Genomic DNA, 24,027 nt, shown 5'->3' on the forward strand with positions numbered 1-24,027 from the left:
ATGTGTTGGCTAATTTTGATGAGCTTTTTGGGGAGGTGATTTTTACAAAGATTTTAATAATGAAAAAGCTTTCAGCCAAAAAGCTACATCATTCCCTCCCACATTTGTTTATGTGATGAGTTTACAGAGCAGTGAATCTTTGAAATGCAGGCATACTAATGCCCTAATACTAATGATGGAGCTGTTAATCCAAATATTCTGGAAAACAATTTGTAATTATGCTAACAAAGTGACTAAAATACCTATACCATTTGACCCGGAGATCTCCCTGCTAGGCATATACCTAAGGGAAGTCAGTGATAAAAAGAAAGGCTCTATATATAGTAACCCTATTTATAGCATCATTTTTTAATAGTAGCAAAGGACTGTGTTTCACAGATAACACACTGTAGGCACTGGAGTTTTCAAACTCCAGCCTCTGACAGGTTCACCCTTGATCTGATTAACAGACAGACACGTTTGAAGGAGTTAATAATCAGCTTTATTTTAGTCTAATCTTTTCAAAGGGCTGCTGATAATGGGAAAACCAGCTCCTACAACATTTCCTAATTACCCTTCTCAAAGGGGCCAGCAAGAAGGGAGAGGGGGCAACTACTCATACATCCCGATGTGGTCAATAGAGACAGGCACAGCTTGTGCACTCCCCTATGCCTCAAGCCTCAGTGGGGGCCAGTCAAGGCAAATACAGATTTCCCTGTGAGTTCCCTGTAGTTTCCCCCATGGGCTCCCCACAGTTCCCCCACTCACTGACCAGTGCCCACTTGCTTTATAGGACAACAAAGAAGGCATCTTGCCAAAATTAAGCTCACAGGTCTTTAGCAATATCATCATTCTGTACAAGCCTAGTAAATATCAATTACGTCTCTCCCCCCCTCCCCCACATCTCATGACGCAGCCTCAGTAGAGCTATCACTATGATTCTAGGTATGACTATCTAGGATCCTTGGGGTTATTCTGGGAATTATATCTAACACCTTGAAACTAGACATTGCCACGGCCATGGATCCTGAGAAACTGAACTCCAAAAAGGACAACAGAAATCCTCCTTCCTTACAAACTGGTAACAAAGTATATGAAAATGAAGATAATTTGCTTGGCTCAGACGTTTGGGAAGGCAAGTATTTCAAAACAGGAAAATGACAAATGTGAGAAAATTAGTACACTAATGCCCTGTGGGTGGAGTTGTGAATGGGTCCAAGCCCTATGGAAAGCAATTTGGAATGATGCCTAGAGAGTGACCAAACCGGTCGTACCAGCTGTTATTCAGATAGTAGTCCCCTTCCCTCTCACCCCCCACTAAGCCTATTTTCGGGTAAGCCTATGCCCCCCAAAAATAAAATAACAGGGAAAAGGGATTTACAGGCACAAAACTGTTAATAGCAGGAGCTCTTCTCCCATAGTCAAAACTGGGGGCGGGACGAGAAGAGAGGAGGCATGGTTTTGAGCGTGAAGTCGAGGCGACACTAAGGCTCCAGTACGTCGTCGCCATAGCGATGACTCTCCGCCGCGGCGTCGCTCTGGCTATGACGTCAAATCGAGGCGCCGCGCAGGGGACTCTGGCGCGGAAGAGGCTCCAGAGTTTGAGGGTCTGGGCTTCCTGGTCCGGAGGCGGCGTAGGCGTCATGGCGGTGCTGCTGGAGACCACTCTGGGCGACATTGTTATTGATCTGTACACCGAGGAGCGGCCGCGGGGTGAGCAGCTGCGTCGGGGGTCACCAGCCTCTTTGCCGCCTGCCCCAGCTCTCCCGCCCGTGACCCTGGTCCTTTGGTGGTGGGAGGTGGTCCGGGGTCGGGGCCCCTAGAACCGGTGGCTCCGCCCTCGTCAGCCCCTTTAGCCAGTTCCCGATTTTGGTCCTGGGAGAAGTTTCTGGGAGCACAGGAGAGGAGCAGGACGTTGGTGCCTTTGGAAGTTCTTCTCCGGTGTTGTATTTTGGAGGCAGCCCGGGGGGCAGTGTTGGGTTTGGGGTCAGGGAGATCTTGCTTCCAGCCTCTGCCTCTGAAACTCGGGCAGCTCCCGAGGAGACAACGACTCGGGTCAGAGATGGGCTGCATTCTGCACGGTTGCGGCTGGTGCTGAGATGGCCCACTTGCTCATGGTGCCGTGGGCGCATACGGAGACCTGTGTCCAGGTCTTTGGAAGGAGCATTAGACCCAGACAGAGGATGGAGGGGCTCCAAGGGCGCAGCTTGGCTTAGGGGATGGGGAGCGGGATTCCGAGCCAGGAAAACTTGGGTTCAAGGCTTCCTGTGTGATCCTGGACTTCTCATTTCCCCTCTTGGAGCCCTTTAGACCTCTCTTCGACTATAGTCACCGAGGAGAGGTAACTTGGTATTTGATAGAGGGAGTTTCTTCCTAGGTACACACACGATAGATAGACCGCAGAAGGTAATCTTAGAAGAGAAGTCGGCAGGGACTGGGGGCGGGGAGGCGCCTGGGGACAGCCAGAGAAGGCCTGCCCGTTCTCTCAAAATCGCTTTTTAATTGGTCTCTTTATCTAGTCTTTCCAAGCACAGCTGCCAGCATGAATCTTTCAGAGGCAGACAACACAGACTTTCCCCTGCTATTTGAGGTTCTCTATGTGTCTCCCTTAGACCTAATTTCATACTGCATACTTAAATAGCATTTTAAGTCCCAGCCAAACTTGAATGTTAGCTTTCTGGCCTCATCCTACCTGTTCTGGCTTCTACATTTGTGTATATCATACCCCATCTTTGCAATGCACTCACTGCCTTACACATCTTAGCCTATTTAATAATAACCGACTTTTACAAAGTATGGCTTTAATATATATGTGCATATATATGAAATCTCATTTAATTTTCATAAACCTGTGAGGTATATAATATAAGCATTACTACCCCCATTTAACAGATCAGAAAATTGAGACTTAGATTAAATGACATAGTCATTCAGTTAGTTAAATCTTAGTAGGATACAAACCCAGGTTCTTCTGGCTGCAAGTTAAGTATTTTTTTAATACTACACCTACTGAAATGTTGCTATTTAAGGCTTTTCTTTTATTTAAGTGGGGTTCTTTATGTTTTTTGTATAAAGGCACCAGACTTGGCAGTCTGGTGAAGCCTGTGTACCCTTTCTTATGCATAAAATAAAATATATGGGAGTATAAACCAATTATGTTAAAATACAGTTATCAAAATATAAAAAAAAATAAGTTTAGAAATTCCAAGTTAAGAAAACTTTCTTTAAGTTATGGCCCTGCTTCTATCTCTGCCATGAATGCTTCCTTTATACTGTTAGCTCAAGAAGGATCCTTTAGTTCCTAATCATTTTGTGCCTCTGTGACTTCTATATATTTCTTTTATTCTTAGTCGTGTTGCATTTATTTCTGTGTCTCATCCACCTTCAAGTCAGTTACTTTGTCATTGAAGGACAGTGCCATGCATATAATAGGCATTTAGTATTTAGTAAATGTTGAATTTGTGTTTATTGAATAAATTTCGCAATTTCATTTACTTAAAAACACCAGATTTACAGATGATTCTCAAAAATAATTTTATTCTAGAACATATTTATCTGCTGAATTTATACTTTATACCAGACCAGTAAAACAAAGATTGCTTGTATTAGATACGTTCAATATTAATGAAAGTAATAATTTTCACATTTGTAGAGCAATTTAGGGTTTACAAAATTCTTTTTTATTGGTGCTCTGCAGCTGACAGATTGTTTTAAAAATAAAGCAGAAAGGGATAAATCAAAATTCAGCATGAAATTTCTTTTCAATCCCCTGTCTGATTTTTTTTCCCAGGCTTTTAATATAAATCAGTCCAATAATAAGCAAGTACTGGCTGTGTGCTGACCCCTGGGCTAAGTGCCAGGGATGAAAATACAGAAAAAAGAAACAGTTCTTATTCTTGAATTACATTCTAACAAGCACCAAAAAAAAGTTATATTGTCCACTATTAACCTTCATAGTTACAGAAGTAAATTCAGAACTTGTCTTGTGTTTGCTTTTTAAAAAAATTCCTCATTAATTGCTATGATAAATTACAATGTATTAATTTCTTTCAGCTTGCTTGAATTTTCTGAAGTTGTGCAAAATAAAGTACTACAATTACTGTCTAATTCATAATGTACAAGTAAGTTGTCATTACTTATTTCCTCATTGGTTAAGTTCTTCAACTCAGAATATCAATTGATCAGCCTTTTGTATGTTGTAGAGAGATTTTATTATACAAACTGGTGATCCTATGGGTACTGGCCGAGGAGGAGAGTCAGTCTTTGTGTAAGTACTTTTTGTTTATATACCAAAAATTGAATTTACTTATTGAATGTTTATTAATGTGCTTCATTTGGCTGTATATACACCTTTATTACAACAGTAGTAAATTACTTTTGTATCATTATTTTATGATTTTTGAAGCATTTTCAGGTGAGCCTAACTTCCTGAGGGAATTTATAGGGGAAATGGGTAAGTGGGGAGGGGGGGTAGTGGAAAGTAATTCTTGGAATCATGATTATATTCCCAAAAGTATTATTTGTGAATAATTTGGGATTGGTTAGTCCAGTGAGTTCAGGTAAGGTGCTAATAAGCCAAAAGTAGCAGGTTCAGGGCATTTGATTGGTCCCTAGTTACAAAACTAAACTTAATAAATTTTTTTGTGAATGGGAGAAGGTGAGTAAGAATATGTGGAAGAAATCAAGTATGTGCTTTGTTGATGAGGCACCTCAGCATCCTACTGATGGCTGTCTACGGTATGAAAAGCTTTATTTTTTTTTTTCATAAAGAGAATAATGCTTTCTTTTACATTGCTCACAACACAACCAATACCCTTGTTTTAGGCTTTAAGCTATAAATTTATTTTGTTTATTCAACTTTGTGTGTACCTCTTGATTTTAGAAGGGAAGAAGAAAGAATGTGCTGATGTCCTAATGCTCAGTAGAAACTTATGCCTAATTTTATATAATCTTTCACTATGCCTGTGATGTCATACTAGGTTTCAACCATAAAAAATTGTTTAGGAGTTTTCTTAATTGATGTTGAATTACTGAATATACCAGTGAAATGATGGAAATGTTTAAATTCAACATCTTTACAGAAATAGTTTTTCACTAGTAATTTCCATTTTAAAATTCAGAAACAATGTAACAATTGTAAACAATTGGACTATTTCATCATAGTTTTTATTTGAAAAATTGAAGTATCTGCTTCTTTATTATAATTTCACCTTTGCTTATTTATGCTTATTAAAAACAGAGCTATGTATTTTCAGGCAGCTGTATGGTGATCAAGCAAGGTTTTTTGAGGCAGAAAAGGTACCAAGAATTAAGCACAAGAAAAAGGGCACAGTATCTATGGTGAATAATGGCAGTGATCAACATGGATCTCAGGTGAGCTCATAGTTGAGCAAATAAGTCTTCTAAACAAGAGGAATAGGGAGAAACCTTTGCAAATAGATCTCTTGCAGCTATTCTAGAAAGGTGAGACTTATACTTTAACAAAATTCATATTTTTTTCCCCTTAGTAACCCATTTTAACAGTACTCAATTTGGAGTAGCATTTTACACAATTGTGTCTTAAAAGTAAGCCAACGATTTGTGTACTAAAGAACAAAGTGTTTAAATTACATGTACTTAACACTTACTACTTACATTTAAAGTATTTTTTTTCTTATTGATCAGTTGTTTCAGTTGTGTCTGATTCTTTGTGACCCCATTTGGGGTTTTCTTTGCCGTAGTTTGATCCTGAAGTAGTTTGCCGTTTCCTTCTCCAGCTTATTTGACAGATGAGGAAATTGAGGCAAACAGGATTAAGTGACTTGCCCAGGGTCATACAACTACTAAGTGTCTGAGGCCAGATTTGAACTCTCCAGGAAATAGAAATATTTACAAATGTTTATATAGAAGAAATTATTCTTAACCCTACATCTCTTAATAGTGCTGAAGATTTTTATTCTTAAACCTCAATTCTGACCTGATTTGGAAAGAAAGAATTCCAGAAGTATTTGCATTTTAGATGGGAGTCTTAGTTTTAGATGGCTTAAGCATTTTAAGACTCGAAGGAACATAAAAACCCCAGTGGTAATCTTTTTCTAAATTTGAAGGGATATAAAAGTTTTCCACTCCTAAGTTTCATTGAGAATGAAATTTGAGGGGTTTGTAGAACATTTAAGAGGTTCCAGAACAATGTAAGCTCTTCAGCATCACACACCTGGACATCTTAAATTATGTTGGCTGTTGTTTGCCAGGAAAGATAATCAAGAGGTTGCCAAGGAGTGAAAGGAATGCAGAAACTGGTTGAGAAAGTATTTGAGCTTGATGGCAGTGTACTGTTTGTAGCAGTGGATTAATGAAACCAACCAAATAAAAAGTAGACCATGATGAAAATGACTAATTGTATAAAGTAGGTTTTTTTTTTCTTCATTTACAATAACCAAAAGATGATAAAGCAAAGGGAATTTGAAGATGAATCTGAATTTTAGTGATTTTTTCATGAGTGTGTTTTGTATATTTCCAGGGTATATGTATTATGACAGTGACTCATAATAAAATATCATCCATACTGAGCAATGGATAAAACTTCCAAGTTTATGTCATAAGTGGAGAAAAGATATCTCATGTATACAAATACATATATACACATGTATATGGTAGGGAAATGGTGTTTAGTACACATCTATTCTCTCTAAAGTCCAAGAAATTGTAAGGTTGATAACATATCTGAAACATGAAGTGGCAGTATAAAATTTTTAATCCTTTGAAATGAGTAACTCTGAAAACTGAAAACCACTATAGGAGACTTGCTTTCACTGTGTCAGTACTTTAGTAAAGTATCTAGTCATTTCTCCCTTTGATGCACTTAAAAAAAAAATCAACATCTATCAGACAACCACACTAGGGTAGATTAGTGTGGAATTTTGAAAACCAGAATGTAGAGCAATCTGAAAAATAAAAATAAAAATGTATTTGGGGAAAGAGAGAGGGCTTATAATTAAGGCATCTGAAAAAGAAATGCTTTTTTTTTTTTTGGCTTTGGTTTACTGAAATATTTCATACTGTTAAAGAAAAAGGGAAATATTTGAAAGCATCTGAAAAATATGAAAACTACCTGAATACGTATTGTGTGGAAATTCAGAAAGTGCTTAAACATGTGGATATCAAACACAGAAGCTTCTCTCCAAAGTCTCTGCAGAAGTTGCATATAAAAGAATTGTCGTCTAGAAGTGTGGGAACCATAGGCTTTCCATTGGTTGGTGAGCAGCTCAAGTTCAATTTTTCCAAATACTCAGCATATACATTGAAGAACTTTAATGGCATGCTCAACCTTGAGCCATTCTCTCTTCCTTGCTGTATTAGAATTTTCCTGTCTTCTAATATTTCCAGTATTCCAATATTTCACCTAAGTGTGATGCTTGTTGTCTTGATTTTGCTCACATATTCCCAGGAGTCTTCCTAGTTTTCTTCTGATGCCAGCCTCTTCATATACTTTTCTTACTGCAGCTCCTCTTGGTTCTTCTTTGGGCTTCATTCCTTATCCAAGGACAATCACTTGATCTGGATATTGACTACTGCTCACTAATAGCACCCCAAGGCAGGCCACCTGCTCCTTAAAGTCCTCTGTTTGACTAAGCCTTCTGTTTTGGTTAAGCGTCATCACAGAGGTGGATTCCTCCTCTTCCCTCTCCTGTTGTGAATATCCCTGCCATCATACTAGCTCATCATGGTGGGGTTCTTGTTTTGTTTGTTTGCCCATTCTTCCAGCCCACTTCCTGACTTTGGTCTTGATGTTAGGGCTAGACTCTGCCACACTTCTGGAAGGAAGGACTGAGCTATTCCTGTTGCTACTTTCTTGGATTTTTGAGTATTGTGTTATTCCCAGATCTCAGGGACAGTCTGAGGACCTGCAAGCTTTCATTGATCCCAGAATAGTCTGATCCTTGGTTTGGATCTGTGTAAGAGTAGACTGCTGCTGAACATTGCCATGATCATCTAGAGGGAAAACTGTTGATTTTGAGTGACAGAACTATAGACTCCCTTTTGGTCTGGGATTCCTGCCTTGCTTATTCCTCCACACTAGATGCTGGAACTGAGGTGTGTATCTGGAGTGTGAGCTATACCACTGCTGCTTACTTCTAAACTTTCTCCTATTCACCACCCAGGGCCTCCTACCTGGGAAAGCTATCACTCCACCATTATGAGCAGGTTCACTTCTTACCTTGACTGAAACTTGGTATTGGGTGACAGAGTGGCTGGTCTGGGGGTGGGCTGATCTGAACCTCCTTTTGTTCTGACCTCTCCCTGCATACTGGATTGCTCGAGCTACAACATTTTCTTGGCTTGACACGGTCCCCCTCGTCCACAGACCTCCCTCCCTATCTCCATATGCCAGACTGGACTAGACAAAGTACAGACAATGACTTTCTGGATTTCCTTATCAGGATCTAGTCTAGTGCATTTTCTAGATTTGATTGTAGAACTTTGTGAATGGTAGACCATACCCCTTTCCATTTTAATCTTTTAATAATTTTCATTGTAAGGAAATTATTTTGAAGCTCTAAATCAGATCATCACACTAAACCTTTTTTAACTGCTTGATTACAGTTTATTTGTTTTTTTATTTTTAATTTTTTAAAATACTGCTAATCCTTTTAAATTCTGTAATAAAAAAAAGAAGCCAGTTAAGTAGGAAATGGATGAAGGAGCTAGAATAGAGTCTGGATATTTTCTAGGCTAGTTCCTTCTATTTTTTTTTTGCTTAGCATAGTGGAAAGAATGGTGAATTGGGAGTCAGAAGACCTGGGTTTGAGTCCTGGCCCTTACACTTACTAGTTGTGATTATGGTCAAATCACTTTACTGTTTAAGCCTGTTTTCTTGTCCATTAAATGAGGATGCTAATTATAGATATTATCTACCTCACAAAGTGTTGTACAAATCATATGAGATTGAATGAAATGCTTACAAAAGGACTCTGTCAAAAGAGAAAAGTGATAAATGTTGGAGGGGTTGTGGGAAAACTGGGACACTCATGTTGGTAGAATTGTGAACTTGCCCAACTGTTCTGGAGAGCAGTTTGGAATTATGGCCAAAGGGCTATCAAACTGTACATACCTTTTGATCCAGCAATACCACTGCTAGATCTATATCCCAAAGACATCAAAAGAAGGGAAAAGGACCTGTTTGTACAAAAACATTTATAGTAGTTCTTTTTGTGGTGACTAAGAATTGGAAATCAAAGAGATGCCTGTCAATTAGAGAATGCTAAACAAAGCTGTGATTATGATGGACTGTTATTGTGCTAAAAGAAATAATAAGCAGGATGATTTCAGAAAAATCTGGAAAGACTTACATGAACTGATGCAAACTAAAATGAGCAGAACCAGGAGAATGTTGTACATAGTAATAGCAATGTTGTTTGACAAAGAACTGTGAATGTCTTAACTATTCTCAGCAATACCATTATCTAAGACAGTCCCAAAGGACTCATCATAAAGCATGCTGTTTGCCTCCAGAGAAAGAATTGATATTGTCTGAATACAGACTGAAGCATCCTTTCTTTTATTTGATAAATTTTTGCACAAAATGGCTAATATGGAAATGTTTTACATGATTGCACACGTATAACCTTTATCTGATTGTTTATCATCCCAGGGAAAGTGGAGGAAAGGGAGAGAAAGAGGGATAGAATTTGGAACTCAAAACTAAAAAAAAAAAGTTTTAAAATTGTTTTAATATATAATTGGGGAAAAATGTGTTTTTAAAAAGAGAACATTTAAATTTTGATGTTGCACATAGATCTAAGCTGCTATTATGGTTGCTATTGTTGTTGTTATTGTTATAAATATTACTAACTGTTGAAAAATTAGGCCTGGGGAGGTGAAGTGACATCTCCAAAGCTCCCTATCTGGGGAGTGGCAGAACTGACATTAGAGATAACAGTGATAATATCCAAATTAAGATCTTTAATTTGCTCTTACTTTTTTGGTAACCTGGGTTTTCCCACCAGATTCATTAAAATTAGTCCCATTTGAAATTAGCCAATTTCTCCAACCTCACAGATTGGCATCTCAATATTAATACAAATGCACACATGCATGCTTGTACTCATACATACAAAGTTGAACTAAGAGTTCAAAATTATATTAGCACCACTTGTTATACTGTTTTCAGGTTATACAAAATGTATTTCTTTAGATATAATCAGTTTTGTATATTTTTGTGTGACTTGTATTCATGACTAACTTTGATATGCTTTCTAAAGGTGTTTGCATTTATTATTATTATTATTATGTAATAATATACATCTTCTCTTTTTCACATCTAGTTTCTTATTACCACAGGAGAAAATCTAGATTACCTTGATGGTGTACATACAGTGTTTGGTGAAGTAACAGAAGGAATGGATGTAATCAAGAAAATTAATGAGACTTTTGTTGACAAAGACTTTGTCCCTTATCAAGATATCAGGTGTGATTACTACTTACACTGTACATAGAGTGCTTTTAGGATCTGTGATTCCATTAGCATGTAGACTTTCCTTTGTGATAACAAACTGAAACTCCTTGATGCCCTAGAAGACTTCATGAGTGGCTCCATCCAGAAAAATGTGTCATGGTTAGCCATTTGGCGATGAGCTGCTATGAAATTACCTAGGCTGGGCTCTGGACAGCAGACTCATAGTCCACCATTGGGTCTGTAGTTGAAGTCTTTTCAGCTTGGTAGGACTTGCCAGAGCCTGTCAGTCTTTAAGAACTTAAGTTCATCATAATCCTTCACTCAGTGAACAGATATATGTTAGGTATTTGCTATGTGACAGGAACTCTAATAAAAATATAGAAGGGAGGTTACTTCCTTCAAGGACCTTTTACATTATACCCTGGGGGTGAAAACTTGTGTGCAGAGGCTGCCATCAAGTATAGGGCCTGGCATGTGATCTGTTGATTAATTGAATTCTAATAACTCTTTTAAGGGCGTTGGAACTTGAACTGAGCCATATAGGGTCAGTGAGTATCAGATGAGTATTTTTGTGTTGACCTCTGTACATATTATACTTTAGTATTTTAGTACATTTGTATTCATTTGGGCACTTAATAAATACTTTATAGTAGTGGTGATATGTAGGAATTGTTCCTTAAGAGGAATTAAAATGTTTAATGGAAGACTATATGAACATTTCTAGTCATGACTATTTGCATTTCTTTTTAAATAATTTAAGATTATTGTACTACACATGTTAGTTATTTACTTTGAAAAAATCTTTAAAATAATATAGCTTGATGTTAATAATAGTACTAATGGTTATTAAATTTTTCTAGAAAAATAAACTGCTGTGCTTTAGGAGGCCCTATAGATAATAAAGAAATGGGGCACAAGGATTTCAACATTTGAGTAATTCTCTACTTTAGAGGTCATTGCAGATGAATATCTTATAAAATAGTTATAAATAATAACATGAAAACAAAAACTAAAATGATTTTCTTCGGAGTAGTAGATTTTAAGAACTTGGTATAGATTCTCTTTTGACTTGAGGAGTAACTAAAAGATTGATGACTTTTCATTATTTAAAAAAATTCATGGTTAATTTTTAGGTTCTGAAACACTTTAATTCAGACATATGACTTGCTTTTCAGGATAAATCATACAGTGATTTTAGATGATCCATTTGATGACCCAGCTGGCTTATCAATTCCTGATCGATCACCAGAACCAACCAAGGAACAACTAGATGTAAGTATATTGATTCTTTGCCACTTTCTGGCTCTTGGGGTCATTTTCTTATTTGTGAAATAAGGGGATGTGACTAGTTGGCATCTGTAGTCTTTTCTTCTAAGAAGTTTGATTTTCTGAATCTTCTTGGGAGTGAACATTGTCATGGGCAGATATGCTTTTTACACTAAAATGATTTCTTCAGAATTATGTTTTGTTAGAACAGCTATTTCTGTAGGGCTTACATAGGTGCAGACTAGAGAAACTTGTAGTCCTCTTTTTCCTGCTGTTCTTCACGTAGCCATGAGTGGTAGAGACACTGGCCTGACCATCCCACTGCTTTGGTGTGACTTTCCTTAAAGGCATACATACAATCCCCTTGTTGCTGCTCTTCTGATGTTCTTTCCTAGTTCCATTTCTGCCTTTATATTGAAATGTAGGTCTTTACTACAAAGTGTAGTTTTTTCCTTTGCCTTTTTGTTTTTATTAAACAGTAATGATTTGAGATGCTTCAAACTGCATTAGCTGTTTTGACTTGAATTTTTAAAAATTTCTCTGAAGATTGATTGGAATAGGCCAAAAATATGTATGTATTTGTACATTTGTGTCAAGGGGACTAGGGGGAGAAGGGCAGCAGAGGGCATTTTGAATAGTGCTAATGTCAGCCTACCTCTGACATTACTGGTCTCTTTGGGCACTAGTTTGGTTTTGTCTGAGATGTGCTATAAGGTCCAAACTGAACTGGTTTCCTAGGGAGGACCTTTTCAGTTGAGGACCTTTTGTATCAATGTAGATTTTTTTCAATTTTTTTCTGCTCTAAACAGAATCAGCCTGATGAGCAGATAGAAAGACTTGGGTTCAGGTCATACCTTTGACCCATCCTGGCAAGTCACTTAACATCTTAGTACTTACTCAAAGCAACTCTCTAAGACTGAGTTGCAGAGAACATGCCCACTTAGGAGTTTCCTTATCTGGGAGTTCTTTATACCTGTGAAATCACGTCTTGTCCCTAATTCTGTACCATAAACTGGTATTGGTGACCTGTGGCTTAAGATCTAGCTTTGTGAATGAGAGACTTTGCATACCATTTGTGGCATTGTTTAATTTTTGGAATTCAATAATTTGTTGGACACTGGCTAATTTCTATAGGATTCTTTGTCATTTTGATTGTTCAGCAGCTCATTTGGTTAGTATTAGATTAATTTCGTCACCTTTGTAAGCTTACTCCTGATTGCTTTATCAAACTATATTGAACAAACTATGAAAAGGGATATGTTGTCTTTTATGTATATCTGATTTTTGTTCCTTAAATACATGGATCAGTAATTTTTGTTTTTGTTTGCAAAATGTCTTTTCTCCTTGTAGAGTGGCCGAATAGGAGCAGATGAAGAAATCGATGATTTCAAAGGGAGATCAGCTGAAGAAATTGAAGAAATAATGGCTGAGAAGGAGGCAAAAACTCAGGCTATTCTTCTAGAAATGGTAAGATAACTTTCTGCTTAAATATATTCTTACACATATTTCTTAAGTGGTATGTGTGTGTTTAACTACAGGGAAACTCTTGTTGTGATAATTTTGACCAATTAATAAATATTTATAAAATACTTACTATGTGACAGATACAATGTTGAGTGTTAGAGATATAAAAAGATGCAAAAAAACCAGTCCTTGCCAGCAAACAAATACATACAAACAAGTCACATACAAGACAAATAGGAAATAATTAGCTGAGGAAAAGGCACTGGAATTGAGGGGTTTGGGAAGTCTTCCTGAAGAAGGTGGGGTTTTAGTTGGAACTTAAAGGAAGCCAAGGAGATCAGTAGTCAGAACAGAGAAGGGAGAGCATTCCAGGGATGGGGGAGAGCCAGGGAAATGCCCATAGATGAGAGATGGATGATTTTGATTGTGGAACAGTCTGGAGGCTGTTGTTAGTGGATTAAAGAGTACATGGTGTGGAGTGAGGTGTAAGAAGCCTGGAAAAGTAGGAGGGGGACTTTGAATGCCAAACAGAGCGTTTTGTATTTGATCCTGGAAGTTATAGGGAGCTGCTGGAATTTATTGAGTGGGGTTTGGGGTGACGTGGTCAGACCTGTGTTTTAGGAAAATCACTTTAGTGGTTGAATGGAGGATGGATTGGAGTGAGGCAGGCACACGCACCAGCAGCCATTTCAGTGGTCCAGGTCTGAGGCCTGCACCAGAATGGCCCCAGTAACAGAGGAGAGAAGGGGGAATATTAGAGAAGGAATGATATGAGGGGAGGAACCATGGAGGAACAATTGGGACTTTCTAAAAATGGAAAAGAGTTCCTCAGGAGGTAGTGGGGTCCCCAAACCTGCCAAAGGTCTTCAGGTAAAAGTTGAATGACAATTTGGGTGTGTTCTAGACAGGATTCATTTTATAGAGTATGGATTGGGCTTAGATGGCTTCTGTAATCCCTTCCAGTTCTGAAATTTGGTAATTATCCTATGGACCTTGAGCAGCAGTTAGCCCTTCTTTGGTCATCTTCCCTTTCCCCTAATATAGCTTTTTAAAACTCATTTTTGTTGTCTTTTGTTTTCCTAGTCAATCTTAGCTTATTCTGAGTTTTACTGACTATGCTATACTTTTGTATTGAATTTGAATTTGTATTGAAAAACATTTATTAGGCAGTGACTGTATAAAGCACTACTAGAAGGGCTGGGGATTCACAGTGTTGATAACAACTAGCAACTTTTCTTGCTAGGACATATCTTTTTCCTCATAAGATTAGTATTATCTCTATATATTCTGCTATTTTGCATAAACTTTCCTTGGACAGGAAATTTTTGTGTGCTGAATACATCTATATTCCAGTTTCTTTGAAGAACTGGAACAGTTTGAAAAAGTATTTATAAAGTGAATTTGCTACAAAGTCCAGTGTAGAGCAGAGAACTTGTTAAAAGATTGCTTTTTCTTAAAAAAAATCATCCTAAGATAGATTTTTGTTTTTTGGGCAATGTAAAACTATTTAAATATGTTTCTTCCATGTGTACTTTTTAATATTGCATGATGACATTGTAATTGTAATTCAAGAAGGCAGTACATGGCATGGAGGGGAGAAACAATTAGAACTTTCCAAAAATGGAAGAGTTCCTTAGCAGGTAGTGCGGCCCTAAACCCACCAAAGGCCTTCAAACAAAAATTAAATGACTACTTGGGTATACTACAGTACACCTTATGAAAAAGTAATTGTTGTACTAGTAAAAGGCAGTATGGCATAGTGGGCAAGATACTGGATCTGGAGTCAGAAGATCTGGGTTTGAATCTTTAGCCTTATTGCTTCTTTCACGTGTAACTTAGCTTCCTTGTTTGTGAGACGAGGGTCCTGGGGCAGCTGACCTTTAGAATCCCAACTAGTTCTAAATCTTCTGATTATAAAGAGTAGATGAGGCATTTAACATAGTATCATTTCATAATAATGTTATTTGTATTTATATGCCATTATAACCTCCAACATGTTATTTCCTTTTCACTGAATTACATTTACTACCAACTTTTATTGGTTGCAATTGCTTTGTGAATTAACTGGCCGTGTTATTTTAGGCTGGATGTTGTTTTACTCAGTTATCTTTCTTGTTCACTCGAAAAGAATCAGTTATTTTAAATGCACACTTTGTAGGTTATAAGTAGCTTCATTAAGAGGCATTCTTTTCTTCATTTTAAAGATGTAAACTTTAAATATCTTTATCATTGACCACTCTTGACAGTGCAGTAAGTAGAATAACGGTTTCCTGTCCGGTTTTTCTTTCTGTTTAAACAACATTTATCATAGACTCCCTGTTGGTGCACACTCTTCTCTTGGTCCACTTGTAGGCTTTAGGGAAGCGTGACATTCCTCACGATAACTAGTCACCGTCTAAAACGGCAAGGAAGTGGAGGTCTCACCCTGTTGTTTCTGTGAAGCTCCTGACTGAGGGCGAGTGACAAAGTCGGGTGGTGATGAGAGCGTATGGAGCAAGGAATATTCCAGGGTCCTCGTCACTTTTTCTTGTTCTCATCACTAGGAACATTTTGTATTATTCTGCATGTTAAAATATTTATTAATGATTAATTTTCTTATACCTTCAGTTCATAAAAACAGATTCATATACACTAACAAATTTTGTGTGAGACTAATTAGAATTTTTAAAATACTCTTACTAAAGAAAATGACATTTTTCTTTTCACTTTTAATTCAGGTGGGAGATTTACCTGATGCAGATATCAAACCTCCAGAAAATGTCCTATTTGTGTGCAAATTGAATCCAGTAACCACAGATGAAGATCTGGAAATAATATTCTCAAGATTTGGGCCCATAAAAAGGTAATTCTTACTCATTTGAGGAGGGAAAAGAAAAGAAAAAAATAGGATGCTTTCCTAAAGAGTATAAGTTTATATGTTATTTTTGTATTTACATGTTAATCAATACATAAACTGATTCTTAGTTTAGCTTTCATTGACGAATATTCACAGCATTTGGAAGATAGATTTTATTCCTAATAGTTCATCTCCAAAGTAGTGAATCAATGGTTTCTGTAGTTCTTGATCCAACATCTTCACTAATGTTAATAGGAGCTTACATTTATGTAGATTTCTTTTGACTGTAATGTGCCTTATTACACTATCTCTTTCGCCTTTCCTGACACCCCTAAGAGTGTTATTTTCATTTTACAAATGAGGAAATTATAATTGTAGCTCAGAGAAATTAAATGACTTTTCCAAGGTCCCATAGGAAGTAAAAGATAAGAACGTAGGTCCTTGCATCTGAGTCTAGTGCTCTTCCCATGATACCACACTTATCAATATTTAAGGCATTCATCTCTATTTATTAAAAACTAATAACGCTCCCAGAGTTAGAGAACAGTAAGTAGCTAAGCTAATTTGAATCTAGATTTCCTCACATTTCTTACTTCCTTCAAAATGGGGTACGTGTCAGAGAAGAAAATAATTTGCAGATATACTTTTAGGATTTCCTTTCCTTTTGTTTGGGTTTGGTTTGAAGCTTTGGTATCAGGGTGGGGTGGCTGTTCAGTTCTAGCTCACTGGTTTGTCGTGCCACAGAGTTGGTAGCAGTCACTTTGTACCTTCAGTGTAAGAGAGGTAGGAGGGCAGGGGAGGACGAGAAAAGGAGAGGCAGAAAGCCCAGATTAGAGGAAGGTGTGCTGATTCTCTTTCCTCTTTCGCTCCTCCCAAAGAAACTCCTAATTTAACCGCAGGGCCAGAGGTACCAAAGTAGCAATGGGGGGAAAAGGAGGAAAGAGAGAGTGATGGGGAGAGAAGAAACACAAGAGAATATGGGAGTTACTGGATGAATCCAATTAGAAATAGTCACTCATATCAAGGTAACATTGTATAGTCAGGGCTTCCTAAGCTTTTAACACTCGAGACCCCTTTTCCTGATTCAGCAGCATTTGTTGGCATTGTGTGGCTTGAGGGTATGCACTGCCAGAAGCACCTCTGATTCATTACATATTTGATCTTTAATTACATTTTTTTCAGAATTTATTTATTTATTTTTCATTTTCAACATTCATTTCCACAAGATTTTGAGTTCTAAATTTTCTCCCTATCTCTCCCCTCCCCCCACCCCAAGGTGGCAAGCATTCTGATTACCCCTTCCCCCACTCTGTCCTCCCTTCTATCATGTCCCACTTTATCCCCTTCCTCCTTACTTTCTTGTGCAGCAAGGTATATCTCTACCCCATTGCCTGAATATCTTATTACCTAGCTGCATGTAAAAAGTTTTTTGACATTTGTTTTTAAAAACTTTGAGTTCCATATTCTCTCCCTTCATCTCCCCCCCCTTCCCACCTCAATTGAGAAGACAAGCAGTTCAGTATAGGCTATACATGTGTAGTTATGCAAAACATTTCCATAGTAGATATATTGTTAAAGAATGACTATTTTTCCCTCTATCCTATACCGCCCCCCACTTAATTTTGTTTTCTACTTTGACCCTGTTCCTTTTCAAAAGTGTGTACTTCTAACTACCCCCTCCCCCAATCTGACTTCCCTTCTATCATTCCCCACTTCTCCCTTCCTCCCTACTTTCCTTTCATTTTATTTTATTTTTTTGTTTAATTTGTTTTTATTTTTCAATATTCATTTCCACAAGTTTTTGAGGTAAGAGGGTGTATGTGCGTATAAATACATATGTGAGTTTGTGTATATATGGGTACATGTATACATAGACAGAGGGCACAGGATCAGTTGAATAGGAAGGGATGATATCTAAAAAAATAAAATTAAGAGTTGAGAGAGGAATATTATGAGAGAAGATAGGGAGAGATAGAATGGGGTAAATTACCTCATATAAAAGAGGCAAGAGAAAACTGTTACAGTGGAGGGGAAGAGCAGGATGGTGAAAGGGAATGGGTCAACCATACTCTCATTGAATTTGGCTTAAGGAGGGAATAACATAACACTAAATTGGGTATCTTACCATATAGGAAAGTAGGGGGGAAGGGGATAAGATGGGGGATGATAGAAGGAAGGTCAGATTGGGGGAGGGGGTAGTTAGAAGTACGCAGTTTTCAAAAGGGACAGGGTCAAAGTAGAAAATAGAATAAGTGGGGGGAGGGATAGGATGGAGGGAAATTTAGTCATTCCTTAACAATATATCTACTATGGAAATGTTTCAGGTAACTACACATGTATAACCAATATTGAATTGATTTTCCTCCCAGTAGGGGTGGGTGACGAGGGAAGAAGGGAAAGAATCTAGAAATCAAAGTTTTAAAATCAAATGTTAAAATATATATATAAAATTTTTTTTTTTTACATGCAACTGGGAAATAAGATATACAGGCATTGGGGTATAGAAATCCATCTTGCCCTACTAGAAAGTCAGAGGGGAGAGGAGGAGGATATAAGAGAGAGCAGATTGGGGGAAGGGATATTCAGTAGAATTGCTGTTTTGGGGTGGGGGTAGGGGAAAGACAGGGAGAAGATTTTTAATTAATTTTTGTTTTTTGTGCATTCAGAAACCTTTTACTATTGCCATATGGAGTCCTGACCCTCAATTTAAGAAGTGCTGTTTAGTTGACAGACCTTTACCTGTGTAGTGCAAGGACTAACTCCACTTGACAGATGAGAAAACTGAGGCTCAGAAAGGTCCAGTGATTACCCCATATAGCCAGAAAGTGGCAGAGCCTGGGGCTCAGATTTGGGGCCTTTGGCCTCAAGTTCATTATGCTCCTTCCGGTCCAAAGTTCCTCTCTAAGAGAACTCTTGACTTCCTGCAAATCAAGCTTTCTTAAATCCATAATTTTCTATTTAAACAGTGGTAAAACTAGAACTCATTGATTCTTTTATTGTTGCTTCCTTAACTGTTAAATTCTTAGTTTATGCATTATTTAAGCAGTAATTCTAGGTAGACCATGAGAAGCATAAGAATGAACAAAAACAGGAAAAATAACTGCTACAGTGCTGCACGTGTATAACCACTTGTCAGATGAAGAAGTAACAGAAAAGAAGAAACCAAGACAGTTTTTTTGTCCACATTTACCTTGTTCTTGTCCTTTCCTGTGCAGTCTTAAAGCTATATGAATACAGTAGTCTCACTTACCCAGACATCAGACTTGAAACCTTAACCATCCAGACTAGAGCTTAAGCTAGGAAATGAGCAGAAGGGCCTCTCTGCCTGCAAACTAACTGCTACAAAGTCCTTCTACACATGCTTTTGTTCTTTCTGTTTTTGGAGGGCAATTGGGGTTAAGTGACTTGCCCAAGGTCACACGGCTAACACGTATTAAGTGTCTGAGGCTGAATTGAACCCAGGTCCTCCTGACTCCAGGGCCGGTGCTCTATTCACTGCACCACCCAACTGCTCCGTGCTTTTGTTCTTACTTTGTGAGCATGGTCTCAGTTTTAGGTGTCCTTGGGAACTTGCTGATGATAATTTCTTCTCACCACCTAGGTTTTCTACTTCTGAAACCACAGCCTATTAGAAGCAGCAAATTATAAAGGTGATTGGGGCCAGGTGAGGAGGATCATGTGGAAGAGAAGAGCTAGATGTCAGCTGACAGTCAGCCACGTAGGAAGGATCTGGAATGACTCCTGGAGTACTGCTAGCTGGCATCGTGGTGACTTAGTTCCTGAGAAGTTGGATCATATTTAATCTTATTCAGTGCAGACACTTATGATGGGCTCACTGTGGGCAACACTGGGTCACTAGTGCTGGGGATGCAAAGCAGAAGAGTTCTAGGAGTTTACCCTCTACAGAAGGGGTTGGGACATGTAAACAGGCAGATGTAATGTGAGGTAGGGAGTGATGGGGAAAAGGACAGATGCAGACAGACCAAGTGCTCTAGGAATATTGGAGGAGTTTTAGAACAGTTATACCTGGGAGGTTTAGAAAGTCAGTGGCACTGAATCTGACCTTAATGGAAGTTACAGATTTTAAAAGGTAGAAAGGAGGAGGGAGTGGGCCTATAGCATCTTCCATGTAATTGACATTTGACAGTTGTTCAGGTAATTAAATTGAATACATTACAGACATTGGTTATGGAATGCCAGTGCAGTTTTCTTTTTTAAAAAACCTTTTGTGTAAGAAACCAGGAAAGTGTGTGATTCATTTTAAAATTCCCTCTGAAAAATATTGAATTTAAAATTTTCTTTGGTATTTTAAAGAGAGTAACTTTTGTAATGTAATTTTGAATTTGAAGATCCCTTTGTGTTGGCAAAAGTAGCAAGTACTTAACACTTAGTAACTGAACAAGCCTCTGATTGGGGGGAATAGAAGGTATGAACTCCTGTCCCCTTGTTACTGACATAACAGGAAGTTGGCTGAAGGAAGTGACTTAGGTAATACTGTGTATATAAGAAAAGCCCCAGAGAGGCACAGTCAGAATTTCCTTGAGACCGAGATCTGGTGGCAGAGCAAACAGAAGAGAGAATGGAGAACTGAGTCCTGAGAACTTGTGGTAGTGGTGGAGCTCCTTCTGAATAGGATCCCAGGAGCCAGGAACCCGGAATCCAGAGCCAGGAGCCCAAGTGACTGAAGCATGGCCAGGATGCTGAGACTGTTTGTGGCTTGGTTGAGCCTTGAATGCCTTGGAGCAGAAATGGTGAAGGAACTGACATGGGCCAGACCCTGTGAACACCAGTGTGGAGCAGGACCTCCCCAGAGAGCTGGTCAAGGAACTGGGAGCTGTCTGCCATTGAATCCAGGTAGAATCTGGGGCCATGGAAGGGGATCCAGGGAATCTGAGAACAGGCCCCAAGTCAAGATGAAGAAAAGACCTCTCCTTGGGTACTGAGTAATTATGGAAATACAGTTTACTAGTGACCTAAGGGGGGAGGATTTTGTGTATGATAAGTGACTTTGAGTACTTTGACTATTGTTACCATTAGTGACTGATTGAGTTAATCAAGACTTTGCCCCAAGAGTGAAAGACTTTGACTGTGTACTTTGATACTACTGATAAGTGACTGATTGAATTAACTTAAGAGTGACTGTTTTACTTTGAGACTATGTTGTGATTATTATGTTGTGATTTTCTGTGGTAAGTTGAAATATGGTGAATGCTGTATTTTGAATTATGCTGTACCTTGATTTTCCATGGATATTTTGCTTTTGTTATGGAATAGAGTGATCACTATACTGAGTAATCAGAACCTTAAAAAAGCTGTTCACAGTAGCAGTTCTTCTGGAAAGCTTCTGTGCATAGCATTACATTAATAATGTTAATTTATAATTAATTATATATCATAATTAAAATTAATAATGTAATTATTATTTTAATATAATTATTATATATCATATAATATTATATATTAATAATGTAATTAACTCAGTCACTAATCAGTAACAATAGTCAAAGTACTCAAAGTACAATCAGTCACTTATTCAGCAAAGTCTTACTAAGTATCATACACAAATCCTCCACCCCTTAGGTCACTAGTAAACTATATTTCCATAATTGCTCAGTACCCAAGGAGAGGTCTTTTCTTCATCTTGACTTGGGGCCTGTTCTCAGATTCCCTGGATCCCCTTCCATGGCCCCAGATTCTACCTGGATTCAATGGCAGACAGCTCCCAGTTCCTTGACCAGCTCTCTGGGGAGGTCCTGCTCCACACTGGTGTTCACAGGGTCTGGCCCATGTCAGTTCCTTCACCATTTCTGCTCCAAGGCATTCAAGGCTCAACCAAGCCACAAACAAAGTCTCAGCATCCTGGCCATGCTTCAGTCACTTGGGCTCCTGGGCTCTGGGGCTCCTAGCTCCGGATTCCGGGTTCCTGGGCTCCTGGTGCTTGGCTCCGGCCTCCTGGCTTCCTATTCAGAAGGAGCTCCACCACTACCACAGGTTCTCAGGACTCAGTTCTCCATTCTCTCTTCCGTATGCTCTGCCACCAGATCTCGGTCTCAAGGAAATTCTGACTGTGCCTCTCTGGGGCTTTTCTTATATACACAGTATTACCTAAGTCACTTCCTTCAGCCAATTTCCTGTTATGTCAGTAACAAGGGGATAGGAGTTCATACCTTCTGTTCCCCCAATCAGAGGCTTGATCAGTTACTAAGTGTTAAGTACCTGCTACTTTTGCCAACACAAAGGGATCTTCAAATTCAAAATTACATTACCATTACAACTTTATATGGAAAATTCACTTGTGTGGATTCATTTTTTCTTTGATAATAATGGCTAAGTTGTTATTCTTACATTCCAATAAATGTGTTCTGCCTACAGGGCAATTTCAAGCCTATTTTCCTTCAAAATTTAATTTTGAATTCGCTTTTCCTATTTTCATATTAGTTGAATTCATCATGGATGAGAATCCTACAGTCCCTATAATCACTTATTCATTGTTTGACAGTCATAACATCCTTATTTTCTTCCTAATTTTGTTAACAACTCCATTTCAGTATTCTGAGTAGATTATTTATTTCTTCTGGTTAGGCCTTATTAATGCTTCATTATCTGCTCATTTCTGCCAAGTTTACATTTACTTGGCTGGGTTGGAATTGGTGTTAAACTTTTTCCTGAATTTAATATTTAGCTTGAGGCCTCTCTGTTGTGTATTCTTGTGTTGAGGTTGAATGCAGTGTGTCATTGTGAATCCATAGCCCTTTAATTTCTTTCCTTTGAAGCATTACCCATTAGAACGTGAAAGTTTTAGAAGTGGATTTTTTAAGAAAATATGTTTTTAGGTATGTATCTTACCAGAACAAGAATTTTTAAAAGTGCTCAGTTTATCTCAGCTATCAGAAACAAAATGTAGTCAGCTTTCTTTTTTCTACTTTGTAAACTATCCAAAGAAAAATCTTAATCTTTATATGATTTTTCCATGGCAGCTTTTTGGCTATCAGCCAGTTGGCTTGTGCTCAGAGAAAGACAATGTTTGATAGAATAAAAACAAGCAAACAGTAACACTGCATTCTAAAGCCAAGTATGTATGTACTATACACATTTACTACTTTTAATAATAATGGCTGATATATATAAAGGGCTTTACAAACTTTAAAGCAGCATATAAAGGTTTTTTAGTTATTGTGATTAGTAGTCATACAGAACATACTATACATATTCAGTAAGATACTTTGTGTGTAGTGCTGTGGTTAAAAACACCTATATTTATACATAGTCTTGGCTTATGGTCATTTAAAAATAACTTCAGTGTTTACACAAAAATCTAATAGTAAAAAAATTAATAATTTGAGTGTGGGGTTTGGCAAAATTAAATTGAGCCTTACTGCTGAGGGAAAGAAAAGGAGAATATTTTTATTCCACCCTTCCCTTTATTGAATACATGGGACTTAATGGCATTGGGCTTGTAGGCTGTTCAGGGTTCCTATTTGTAAACTTGTTAAATTTCCAAGAGACATTATTTAGCCAAAATAGAAAGAGTTCAAACTACAGGAACTCTCCACATTAATGCTCTTTTGTCTTACTTTGTTTTTTGTATTGATAGAGTTGGGTCGCTGGTATCTCATGCCACCATGCTAAGTTTTCATATTAATCCCTTTCTCCTTATATTTTTAGTTGTGAAGTTATTCGTGACTGGAAGACAGGAGAATCTCTTTGTTATGCGTTTATTGAATTTGAAAAGGTACACTATGTTGTAGAAACATTCAGATTCATACCTGTTTTGTCCTCTTTTATTATTATGATATGGGATTTTAGGTTTTGATACTGTATTAGTATGGTCTTCATTTATTCTCTTACAAGTAATTTTTTGTTTGGCCAATTAAGAAAAAAAATGCTCCTTTTAAAAAGTTAGAATGTTTCATTTATTTTTAGTTATTGACCTATATTTTAATTTCTGGTTTCAAGCTAGTGTATATTAGTTTGCATTTAGAGCCTAAAATGTTTTGGATAATGTACTTCATAATCCAGAAGCCATATTTAATCATGATATTAATAC

At 37.8% G+C, this 24,027-nt stretch overlaps 1 protein-coding gene across 1 annotated transcript in view; it reads left to right on the top strand.

The window, feature by feature from the left end:
- Positions 1-1,270: 1,270 nt before the first annotated feature.
- The window catches only part of PPIL4 (peptidylprolyl isomerase like 4), a 44,880-nt gene continuing 22,123 nt past the window's right edge, over positions 1,271-24,027 (top strand). The window contains exons 1-9 of the mRNA XM_069069712.1: positions 1,271-1,692; positions 4,033-4,100; positions 4,182-4,246; positions 5,235-5,352; positions 10,284-10,426; positions 11,590-11,686; positions 13,031-13,147; positions 15,862-15,986; positions 23,646-23,712. Of these exons, the coding sequence (XP_068925813.1) occupies positions 1,494-1,692; positions 4,033-4,100; positions 4,182-4,246; positions 5,235-5,352; positions 10,284-10,426; positions 11,590-11,686; positions 13,031-13,147; positions 15,862-15,986; positions 23,646-23,712 (999 nt within the window). The 5' untranslated portion in view covers positions 1,271-1,493. The remainder of the gene's footprint in view (positions 1,693-4,032; positions 4,101-4,181; positions 4,247-5,234; positions 5,353-10,283; positions 10,427-11,589; positions 11,687-13,030; positions 13,148-15,861; positions 15,987-23,645; positions 23,713-24,027) is intronic.

The sequence above is a fragment of the Petaurus breviceps genome, unplaced genomic scaffold (genome assembly GCF_028583685.1).
Source record: "Petaurus breviceps papuanus isolate PSGF00001 unplaced genomic scaffold, PetGlider_PUasm1.0 90784, whole genome shotgun sequence".
Lineage (NCBI taxonomy): Eukaryota > Metazoa > Chordata > Mammalia > Diprotodontia > Petauridae > Petaurus > Petaurus breviceps.